The sequence below is a fragment of the Pseudophryne corroboree genome, chromosome 4 (assembly GCF_028390025.1).
Source record: "Pseudophryne corroboree isolate aPseCor3 chromosome 4, aPseCor3.hap2, whole genome shotgun sequence".
NCBI classification, from domain to species: domain Eukaryota; kingdom Metazoa; phylum Chordata; class Amphibia; order Anura; family Myobatrachidae; genus Pseudophryne; species Pseudophryne corroboree.
In genome coordinates, this window is record NC_086447.1 from 753094340 (window position 1) to 753106833 (window position 12494).

General features: G+C 48.3%; 1 protein-coding gene across 3 annotated transcripts in view; it reads left to right on the forward strand.

Moving 5' to 3' along the window:
* The window catches only part of CFAP61 (cilia and flagella associated protein 61), an 844658-nt gene that overhangs the window by 219108 nt on the left and 613056 nt on the right, over window positions 1-12494 (forward strand). For all 3 annotated transcript variants that reach the window (XM_063918168.1, XM_063918169.1, XM_063918170.1), the window contains one exon: window positions 3015-3221. In XM_063918168.1, coding sequence (XP_063774238.1) covers window positions 3015-3221 — 207 coding nt within the window. The remainder of the gene's footprint in view (window positions 1-3014; window positions 3222-12494) is intronic.

Consider the following 12494-nt stretch of genomic DNA (forward strand, 5'->3'; position numbering starts at 1 on the left):
AAGTGATCGCAAGGGTTGAGAAAGTCCAGAGCTACTCAGAAACTGCAAAAAAGTATTTTGTCCCGCTCGGCTGCACACAATTTCGCACTCTTGCAAAGCGAAAATACACTCCCTCCATAGGCAGCGGCTATGCGTTTTCATGGCTGCTAAAAGTATCTAGCGAGCGATCAACTCGGAATGACCCCCTTAATGCTTGACTCAGAGATAGACGCAGAAGACACAACAGCTGCATGTGTGGACGCAACTGCTGTGTGAAAATATGCTAATGCCTCACAAGGTGTCTTGTGTAAAATGATGCCTCCTGCTGCCTTTTGTGATTCACTGCTGCATCCAAAGATGCAGCACCGGATCATCTGCGCCAAAATCTGTCATGTTTTCATGATGCCTCGGAAAGCCCAGAAAAGGGGGCCGATACTCATTTTCTGGGACGCTGGCCATCACCAGGGGCGTGGAGAGGGAGGCCAGGCCCGGGTAATGTAGGGGGCGTGGTGTAATTGTGGGAGCTTTGGCCCCGTTTAAAAATCCCTTTAAAAATAACACAAGCCACAAAGTGTTGCTGCGCCCTGCACAGCGTGCTCTATTTGTCCCCCAGTCAGTGGCAGATCCATGGGGGGGTGCAATCAGTGTGATGGCATTCCCTGCCCCCCTTCCGCAGTCATAGGAGTACTGCTGTAGCTCAGCCGCGGCAACCTCCCCAGACCCATGCAGCTCAGCGCACAGCAGTGTGTACTGGCTGCTGGGGAGAGAGAGAGGCTGTTGCCAGCTGATAGGTGAGGACCTAAGACCTCACCAGGCCCTCCAGCAGGTAAAAAGCACTTGCTCCCCTCCATACTGCCACCACTACCTTTGACCGTAGCTGCCCTTTTTTCGCCCCCAAATGGCTACAGCATGTCAATACTGCGGCTCAGGGGGCACTGTGACTGTCATCACAGACACAGATCTGCACATGCTCAGATTGTCAAACATCGGAGATGTACGTAAACCATCAGGCCCTTAGTGCAGCTGTTTCAGTATAGATTTACAGAGCCAACATATGGTGAGAATTGTAGGTCAACAGTTATAAAGCCACAATAGACTTACCCATAAAGAGACACTGAAATGTACTCTTTTCTTCCTTTTACTATTACATGCTTTTAATGGGTTGGGATTTTTGCCGGATCCCGACCGCCAGTCGTTTGACCGCATCCTGCTTTTACTATAGGATGTTGTACTGCTATTCAGCCTGTTTCTTATTGTGCAGCTCTGTGAATAGTGACTCGACAGAGCTACAGACATAGAAGCTGCAGCTTCCAACATTTACACAGATATATACATACTCTTATCATCACTAAATACATGACAAGTGTGCCAGATTGGGGGCTCGGCCAGACAAACGTCCATTCTCAAAGTGCTTGCTTTGCTGTTACACCACAGCGTAAGAAAGCAGGTTAGAGATCCATTCATCCCTTACAGCTATTTTTTTTTATTATAAATATAAATTATTGTTTTGAATGTTATAGTCTCTTTAAGTTCACCTCTTCCTATGTTCATGACTGTGCCTATAGCTGGAGAAACTATGGTTACATAACATCAATAGCATAATAGTTTGTCACCTTAAATATTCATTTATATAATTAACAACTGTCATTCAGAGTGACAGAGCTGATATCAGGATCAATGTACTGACATATAAAAGGGATGTAATAGGCTGCTATTAGATACCATTATCAGTTATTGTACTGAACACTTTCAATCTGAAGACATTCTATGCAGCTATCAGCCAGGTACTATATGTCTTGCTCCCGGGGCTGTGCAGGCAACATTATATGTTTATTATCCCATTTTATGTGCTTTATAATGTTGAATAAAAGTAAATGGAAGCATGGGCCAGCAAGAGACAGTTCATGACTAATAGAATGGCGTTCCGCCACAAACTTATTCCTATATGGAGATACTTCCTCCAGTACAACAGTTTTTAAGGTGTCTATGATTGTAATGTAACTAGGTCATTTTGTAAACTTCAGTCACTCAGGGTTATTGTATGGTGATTCTGATACAGAAATTAACTCTATGGGATCCATTTATCAATGATAATATATGCCAGTGGCATATTTTAGTTAGTATCACAGTGATACTTATGGTATTTAGTATCATTCATCTGTCCGGCAAGGTCCATCAATGTCTCCCTGCTCCGTGGCATCCTGTGGTGTGTTGCCAGCAGCCTGATTCTGCCAGCGATAGCCTTCTGGCTAATGCACATGCACGACAGTGGGATGTAGTCACGTGACCAGTGGTCAGGAGACCGCCAGTCACAATACCTCTGCCTACATCCCGCCCACTCACAATCCTGACAGTCGACATGACGACCAACAGGGACTATTCCCACTCGTGGGTGTCCACGACACCCATAGAGTGGAATTAGAACCCATGGCGACCGCAAGGGGTTGTTGCGCTCGCCCCCCCCCCCCTGCCGGGGTCTTGGAGGAGGTATGCTGACTGGCGGTCTCCTGACCAGTGGTCATGCATACCACACCCATGACATCTGCACCTGCCTCACCCTGTATTTGTTTTAATAATAGTACAAGTTTTGCAGTCTGTAGAAAAAGGTATCGTTTATAGGGGGTAATTCCAAGTTTATCGCAGCAGGACATTTTTTAGCAGTTGGGCAAAACCATGTGCACTGCAGGGGGAGGCAGATATAACATGGGCAGAGAGACATAGATTTGGGTGTGGTGAGTTCAATCTGCAATCTAATTTGCAGTGTAAAAATAAAGCAGCCAGTATTTACCCTGCACAGAAACAAAATAACCCACCCAAATCTAACTCTCTCTGCAAATGGTATATCTGCCCCCCCCCCCCCCCCCCCGCAGTGCACATGGTTTTGCCCAACTGCTAAAAAATATCCTGCTGCGATCAACTTGGAATTACCCCCATTGTGTCTGTGTTACTGAAACCTTCTGTGTTGTGTCTCTTGCATTTCCTAAATATCATCCAACATTCTGACAAATGTCACGCTGTGTCCCCTTGCTCTGTAGGACATTGAGTACATTCGCTCACACTACAACATTGAAGATTTTATCTACTTCAACCATCATCAACGGAATGAGCACGGACATCTTCATCATTATGCTATGAATCCAATATTTAAACACTACAGCAGACATTTCCTGAAAGAAGTTCTCCGCTTATCCCACAAGTCATCGCTGTATTACCCTATATACCCACCGTATGACGACAGTCAGGTAAATGCATATTAAATGGAACAGCGCCCAATAGATATATGATTGGATTTGCCTTTCAAAGTAAATCTCAAGCCTACATCACCAAAATGTTACTTCTGCCCGCAACTCACAGACTATTGCATTTGGGTCTAATTGTCAATTTAGCCCCTGCAATACCGCACAGGCACCAGAGGCTTCCTAACTCCCAATAGGGACTTTCTGTGATCACTATTACTGTTTTTACACTGTCTGACTTATTCTCTTACCTGTCGTCTAATCCCATGGATGACCACAGGCAGTAGAAGTGGACCAGACACCCTAGTGTCCTCCTACACGATCTCATCCCTACCACTTGCTACATAACAGCATCCATCCAACTAACTGTTTTTCTTATTGGGACGCAGGAAGCCTGGGTATACCTTTTTCCTGCAATGCCTGGAGGTATCAGGAAGAATTTTATCCCCAATAGGACCTACCAGTGATCACTTATAAACTCCACTTCAGGGACACTGCTTTCCCACCCTCTCATCCATCGTTCAATCCTTAGAACAACGGTGGACAATAGAAGTAGCCAGATGCTCCAGTGCCACTCTACATCTATTTTTCCCTTAATAAAAACTGCTCAGAATTGCATTTATTTTGAATCTCCACAGTTAAATGCTTGTTAAAGACTATGGGGTATATTCAATTAAAGTCGGATCCATTCCGACATTCATTTGTCAGAATGGATGTGACAGGACTTATTCAATGAACGGCCAAATCCGGCAGGATCCTGTCGAATTTGGCCGTTCTCGACAATCATTCCGATAGTTTTTAAAGTCAGAATGATTGTCAAAGGACACTGAACAGGCGCCTCCTACTCCGTCCTGCTAGCAGGTCATCGCAGCGGGGAGAGCAGGGAACACTGCAGCAGCGTAGCAGGAGCTCACGGCACTCACCCGGCTCTTGCCGGAGGACCCGGCTCCGGCAGGTAACAACCCCTCCCCGCACCATCACCTCTCCCGTTCTCCTCACCCGCCCGCCGGTCCTCACACCCCTTAAAACAACGTGTCGCCGCCCCCCTGTCTCAACTTCTCAGTCCGACTTTTTATAAAGTTGGATTGAGATTGTCGGAAATGGGGCCAGAACCTGTCGGATTTGGCCCCTTTCCGACAGAAGCATGCGGATCGGCGCCTATTCCGCCGTTCCACCTGTTTTCTGACAGCTTTCCGACAAGTTGGATTTCCCAACTTGTCGGAAAAAATGAGGCTGGATTGAATAGGTTGGAACCCCTTCTGACCTATTCCAGTCGGAAACTGCCGTCTTTCCGACAAGACGGCAGTTTACGACTCTAATTGAATATACCCCTATGGGTAAATAGATATGCATATGGGCAATATGACTGGCCCCCATTCAAATGAACAATGTATTACATGTGGTGATGTTTGCTGGATGTGACGTGGGGAAATTGAATGTGTGCAAAAATTGTTATTATGACAAGCAATCTCCAGTATCACAAACCAACAACCAGTAGTTATATTTTTTGACTTGGAAATAATTTGTCTTTGAGAAATTACAACTACCTGTACCACAAATCCTTGTATCTGACCTCTTGTACGTATTGAACTAATATTGTCAGTGATCACAAATAGCTAGTATGTCAAGAAATAGTTAAGGAACAATTGATTGCATTCCACGAACAGTATACCTGTATTTATATATGTGTATATATACAAAACTCAGTGGATATCACTAAGGCTGATGTTACGGATCTAAAATATATATTTTCTCTTACGTTCTAGAGGATGCTGGGGACTCCAAAAGGACCATGGGGCATAGACGAGATCCGCAGGAGCTTGGGCACACTGAAAAGACTTTGACTGGGTGTGAACTGGCTCCTCCCTCTATGCCCCAGACCTCAGTTAGACTTTGTGCCCAGGAGTGACTGGACACACACTACGGGAGCTCTCCTGAGTTTCTCTAGAAAAGACTTTATGTTAGGTTTTTTATTTTCAGGGAGACCTGCTGGCTACAGGCTCCCTGCATCGAGGGACTGAGGGGAGAGAAGTCAGACCTACTTCTACTTAAGGGCTCTGCTTCTTAGGCTACTGGACACCATTAGCTCCAGAGGGTTCGATCACTTGGTGCGCCTAGCTGCTTGTTCCCGGAGCCACGCCGTCACCCCCCTCACAGAAGCCAGAAGAAAGAAGCCGGGTGAGTATGCAGGAGACAGAAGACTTCAGTGACGGCAGAAGACTCCAGTAACCAGGTACAGCGCAGCGGTAGCGCTGCGCTCCATGCTCCCACACACTTCACCAACGGCACTCACAGGGTGCAGGGCGCTGGGGGGGGAGCGGCCTGGGCAGCATTTTACTGGGTCTGGGAAGCTGGCAAAAGGCTTTTCGCTGCCTCTGCACCGTTTTTCAGACCCCCGCCGGCATTTTAATTTTTCAAAATTTAGCGGGCTGAAGCGCGCCGGGAAGGGGCGGGGCTTAGCCGCACAGCTCACCAGCGCCATTTTCTCTCATCCACGCCGCTGCAGAGAACGCTGGCCCGGGACCTCCAAGCTCCACTACAAGTAACGGAGCTAATCGGGGGGCGGGGTGGGAGGGGGAGGTGCACAGTTATTGGTGCATAATTATTGTTTTCCTTAGCAGCGCTTTCAACATATATTGTGTTCTGGGATATATGGGCACCGGGGTGTGAGCTGGCATACTCCCTCTGTGTTTCTCTATCTAGGCTTCCTTTTGGGTCTGTCCCTAGCTGAGGCGGTGTGTGTGTGTCGGTGTGTCGACACTCCGTGTCGGCATGTCTGAGGCTGAGTGTTATTCACCGGAGGAGGTTGCTGGGGGAGCAGATGTGGGTCTGGAGTTGGCCCTGTCGGCGCAGCCGACACTTGATTTACTTACAATGTTAAGTACGCTTAATACAAATGTGGCCTCTTTGTCTAAAAGGTTGGATAAATCGTAGTCTCAGACTCAGGTATGGAGGAAATCCATGGAGGATGCTTTGTTTCAGGTGCAGACCCCATCAGGGTCGCAAAAGCGGCCTTTTACTCAGTTGGTAGATACGGATACTGACACGGATTCTGATCCCGATGTCGACTTCACTGAGGCTGCTTTACATCCACGGTTAGTTAAGAGTATTCAGTACATGATTGTGGCTATAAAGGATGTTTTACATATTTCTGACGAACCTGCGGTGCAGGAAACAAGGATTTGCTTGTTCAAAGGGAAATAACCTGAGGTGAAGTTTCCCACCTCTCATGAAATGAATACTCTTTGCGAAAAGGCTTGGGAGTCGCCGGATAAGAGGTGGCAGATTCCCAAGAGAATTTACATGGCGTATCCTTTCCCCTCTGATGACAGGGAAAAATGGGAGTCGTCTCCAAATGTCGACAAGGCTCTATCCCGGTTGTCTAAGAAGGTGGCGCTTCCATCCCCTGACACGGCAGCTCTCAAGGATCCGGCGGATCGCAAGCTGGAGACGTCTCTGAAGTCCATTTTCGCTAATACGGGTGCATTGCTCAGACTTGCTGTGGCGTCGGTATGGGTGAGTAGTGCTATTGCTAAATGGGCTGAGAATTTAGCTGCTGATATGGATACGCTTGATAAAGATAATGTTCTTCTAACTCTTGGTTATATCAAGGACGCTGCAGATTACCTGAAGGATGCAGCGAGGGATGTTGGTCTTTTGGGATCAAGGGCCAATGCCATGGCGATCTCGGCCAGGAGAGAGCTGTGGATTCATCAATGGAATGCTGATGCCGACTCCAAGAGAGCTATGGAAGCTCTCCCCTTCAAAGGTAATGTCTTGTTTGGTGACGGCTTGGCTGATCTGGTGTCTACCGCGACGGCGGGTAAGTCATCTTTTCTTCCTTATGTTCCCACACAACAGAAAAAGACACCACATCAGCAGATGCAGTCCTTTCATCCCAATAAATACAAGCGTGGAAAAGATTCGTCCTTCCTCGCTTCAAAGGGTAGAGGAAGGGGAAGAAAGTCGCCTGTAGTATCAGGCGCCCAGGACCAAAAGTCCTCCCCTGCCTCTACCAAGTTCAACGCATGACGCTGGAGCTTCCCTGGGGCAGTCCGGACCGGTGGGGGTCTGTCTGCGGATCTTCAGTCAGGTCTGGGTTCAATCAGGCCTGGATCCTTGGGTCCTAGATATAGTATCTCAGGGATACAAGCTGGAGTTTCAGGAGGTGCCCCCTCACCGGTTTTTCATTTCGGCCTTACCAGTGTCTCTTCCGGACAGGGAGGTGGTGAAGGCAGCAATACAAAAGTTGTGTCAACAGAGGGTCATTGTTCCCGTTCCCCCGTCCCAACGGGGGGAGGGGTTCTACTCGAGCCTCTTTGTGGTACCGAAACCGGACGGTTCGGTCAGATCGATTCTGAACCTAAAGTCCCTCAATCCATACTGGAAGGTTTTCAAGTTCAAGATGGAATCTCTTCGAGCTGTGATTTCCAGACTTTATGGCATCAGTCGACATAAAGGATGCCTACTCCCACGTCCCGATATATCCTCCGCATCAAGCTTTCCTCAGGTTTGCGGTACAGGATTCTCATGACCAATTTCAGACATTGCCGTTTGGGCTTTCACGGCCCCGAGGATTTTCATCAAAGTCATGGCAGAAATGATGGTTCTCCTTCGCAAGCAAGGGGTTACCATTATCTCGTACTTGGACGATCTCCTGATAAAGGCGAGGTCCAGGGAAAGGTTGCTGAGAAATGTGAATTTGTCTCTGTCCATTCTGCGACAACACGGTTGGCTGCTAAATTTGCCAAAGTCTCAGTTGATTCCAACCACTCGGTTGCCCTTTCTGGGCATGATTCTGGACACGGGCTTACGGAAGGTGTTTCTTCCGGAAGACAAAGCTCTGGAACTGCAGACGATAGTCAGGGAGCTTCTGAGGCTGAAAAGTGTGTCGGTTCATCAATGTACTCTGGTTCTGGGGAAAATGGTTGCGGCGTACGAAGCCATTCCGTTTAGCAGGTTTCATGCCCGGGTGTTTCAGTGGGATCTGCTGAGCAAGTGGTCCGGGTCTCACCTGCACATGCACCGGAAGATAAGTCTATCTCCCAGGGCCAGGATTTCTCTCCTGTGGTGGCTACAAAGTTCTCACTTCCTAGGAGGGCGCCGATTCGGTATCCTGGATTGGGTCCTGTTGACAACAGATGCAAATCTCCGAGGCTGGGGCGCAGTCACCCAGGGAAGAAATTTCCAGGGGAAATGGTCGCTCCAGGAATCTTGTCTCCACATAAATGTTCTCGAGTTAAGAGCCATTTACAATGGCCTGCTACAAGCAAGAAGCCTTCTTCAGGGTCGGCCTGTCCTGATACAGTGGGACAACATAACAGCGGTGGCGCATATAAACCGTCAAGGCGGAACAAGGAGCAGGGCGGCTATGGCGGAGGCCACAAGAATCCTTCGCTGGGCGGAACAGCACGTGAGCGCTCTGTCAGCAGTCTTCCTTCCGGGAGTGGACAACTGGGAAGCAGACTTCCTCAGCAGACACGATCTCCATCCGGGAGAGTGGGCTCTTCACCAAGAGGTATTTGCAGAAGTGACGAAGCATTGGGGAACTCCGCTGATCAACATGATGGTGTCTCGCCTCAACAAGAAGCTTCCGAGGTATTGTTCCAGGTCAAGGGACCCCCAAACCAGTGCAGTGGACGCCCTGGTAACTCCGTGGGTGTTTCAGTCGGTGTATGTGTTCTCTCCGCTTCCTCTCATTCCAAAGGTACTGGGAATCATTCGACGAGCAAGAGTGCAAGCAATTCTTGTCGTTCCAGATTGGCCAAGAAGGGCCTGGTATCCAGATCTTCAGGAATTACTTGTGGAAGATCCTTGGCCGCTCCCTCTAAGAGAGGACCTGTTATTGCGGGGACCATGCGTGTTTCCAGTCTTACCGCGGCTGCGTTTGACGGCATGGAAGTTGAGCGCCAAATCTTAGCTCGGAAAGGTATTCCCGGGGAGGTCATTCCCACTCTCCTTAAAGCGAGGAAGGAAGTTACGGCAAAACATTATCACCGTATTTGGAGAAAGTATGTTTCGTGGTGTGAGACTAAAGCTGCTCCTGCGGAAGAATTTCATTTGGGTCGGTTTCTCCATTTTTTGCAGGCAGGCGTCGATGCCGGCCTGAAATTGGGTTCCATCAAGGTGCAGATTTCGGCTTTATCTATCTTCTTTCAGAAGGAATTGGCTGTTCTCCCTGAGGTTCAGACTTTTGTGAAGGGAGTGATGCATATCCATCCTCCGTTTGTGCCCCCGGTGGCACCATGGGATCTTGACATGGTCTTACAGTTTCTTATGTCTTCCTGGTTTGAACCTTTGCGTAAGGTTGAGTTAAAGTTTCTCACTTGGAAGGTGGTCATGCTTTTGGCTCTGGCATCTGCCAGGCGGGTGTCTGAGTTGGCGGCCTTATCTCACAAGAGTCCGTACTTGATCTTCCATTCGGATAGAGCGGAATTGAGGACTCGTCAACAATTTCTGCCGAAGGTGGTTTCTTCGTTTCACATTAACCAACCTATTGTGGTACCTGTGGCTACAGATGCTGTGGCAGTTCCAAAGTCTCTTGATGTTGTGAGAGCTTTGAAGATCTACGTCGCCAGAATGGCGGGGGCCAGGAAAACAGAGGCGCTGTTTGTCCTATATGCTTCCAACAAGATTGGTCATCCTGCTTCGAAGCAGACTATTGCACGCTGGATTTGTAGTACGATTCAGCAAGCTCATTCTTCGGCTGGGCTACCGGTGCCGAAATCAGTGAAGTCCCATTCTACCAGGAAGGTGGGCTCATCTTGGGCGGCTGCCCGAGGGGTCTCGGCACTTCAGCTTTGCCGAGCAGCTACGTGGTCGGGTTCAAACACCTTTGCTAAATTTTACAAGTTTGATACCCTGGCTGAGGAGGACCTCATGTTTGCTCAATCGGTGCTGCAGAGTCGTCCGCACTCTCCCGCCCGTGTTGGAGCTTTGGTATAGACCCCATGGTCCTTTTGGAGTCCCCAGCATCCTCTAGGACGTAAGAGAAAATAGGATTTTAGTACCTACCGGTTAATCCTTTTCTCCTAGTCCGTAGAGGATGCTGGGCGCCCATCCCAGTGCGGACGGTTACTTGCAGTGTATTCTTATTAGTTGCATTGGTTTACACACGGGTTGTGTGTTTGTTGTTTCACCTTGTTGCTGTAGTTAAATTCATACTGTTATCTGGTTTACTGTTACTCCGGTTGTACGGTATGTTGTGGTGTGGGCTGGTATGTTCTAGCCCTTAGTTTGAACAAAAATCTTTTCCTCGAAATGTCCGTGTCTCCTGGGCACAGTTCCTATAACTGAGGTCTGGAGGAGGGGCATAGAGGGAGGAGCCAGTTCACACCCAGTCAAAGTCTTTTCAGTGTGCCCAAGCTCCTACGGATCCCGTCTATACCCCATAGTCCTTTTGGAGTCCGCAGCATCCTCTACGGACTAGGAGAAAAGGATTTACCGGTAGGTACTAAAATCCTATTTTTTACCCCTAACAATTTTTGTTATAGATGGGAGAGACACACAGTTTATAATCAGGCCTGTGTCAATAAGAATGTACCTGTCCATCTAAATTCATTTTTCTCTAGCATCAGGGATATTGGGGACAGATTAGTATAATGAGTATAGACGGGTCCAAAGGAGCCGGTGCACTTTAAATTTCTTCAACTGGGTGTGCTGGCTCCTCTCCTCTATGCCTTCCCCTACAGCTCAGTTTAGAAAAAAGTGCCCTCAGGGGAGGATGCACACTTTGCAAGCTCCAGAGTTTTTTCTTCAATTTCTTTTAAAGTTCTATTTCTTTCGGTATGCTGTTTGGGCAACAGCATACCTGCACCATGGGATTTGGGGGGGGTCACCGGCCTCTGCAGAGCCGCTTCCCCGCTGCAGGACCACTGTCCTGAGGGGCTGTTTGTTCAGCGGGGCATGGTGCCTTGGCTGTCGCAGGCTCAGCTGCATTTTGGCGCCCCTTCCTCAGCATAGCAGCAGCAGCTCCTTTATATCAGTTCCTGGATCGCTGTTACCGGGTGTAGAAGGGGAGAGCCGCTATATTTGTGCACAAGTAACATCCCTCTGAGGGATTTCTCATATTACAGTCTCACTGTTGTTTACACAAAAAACGCTGACAGCCTCACTCAATTTTCCTCTCACAAGACAAACTGACAGTCACATTTGCTGATTCCAAGGAATTGGATGACTTATTTAAAATAGCCTGGAAGAATACAGATAAAAAATATCAGGTGTCAAAGCGGTTTTTGCATACATTCCCCATTGCCCCTGAAGGCAGAAAATTCTGGGAAGAGTCTCCAGCAGTGGACGTCTCCGTCACTCGCCTTTCTAAAAAGGCGGTACTCCCTGCTCCTGGCTCCTTTACAGTAAAGGACCCGGCAGATAGGAAAATTGAGACCACTCTAAAATCTGTTTACATTGCTGCAGGTGTTCAAAGGCTGGTCATTGCAGGTTGCCGGATGACACCTGCAATTCATTCCTGGGCTAATCAAATTAAGGAAGGTCTCTCGGGTGATATGACCTTAGTTAATACTGTTATCTTCCTGAATCACATTCAGAACATGCCAAGAGTTCTCTGTGACTCCCTTAAAGAGATTGACAATATTAATGCTAGGACCATGGCTATGGCTGTGCCTGTGTGTAGAGCCATATGGTTGCGTCAGTGGATTGCTGATGCTGACTCCAAACATAATGTGGAATCTCCTCCCTTCACAGTTGATTGGCTCTTTGGAGGTGAATTGGACGCATGGATTTCCAAAGCTACTGCTGGGAAATCCACGTTTCTCCCTTCGGTGGCTCCACCTGCTAGACGTACCTACCCGGGACTGTCTACTCGGTCCTTTTGGTCCTACAGATTTCGAACTAGGGGCATAGGGGCCTCCAATGCAGCTAGAGGCTCCAGACGAAAACCTAAGAAACCAGCCGTTGCAGGATCTCAGGACCAGAACACCAGTTCTATTGCCGCAAAGTCTTCGGCATGGCGGTGCCCTCCCACCCCGCGAGAATCTCGTGGTGGGAGCTCGGTTACGTCACTACAGCCACATCTGGGACGGTTCCTGCCAAGATGCTTGGGTAAGGGATCTTATCTCTCTGGATTACAAGCTGGAGTTCGACGATGCTCCTCCCGAACGATTTTTCAAATCAAGCTTACCAGCTTTGGAAAATATGGGTGGTACTCTACTACTGGCCATAAACAAGTTGGTCCAGTCGCAGGTCATTGTTCCAGTGCCCCTACTACAACAAGGACAGGGTTACTATTCCAGTCTGTTCGTAGTACCAAAACCAGTCTGT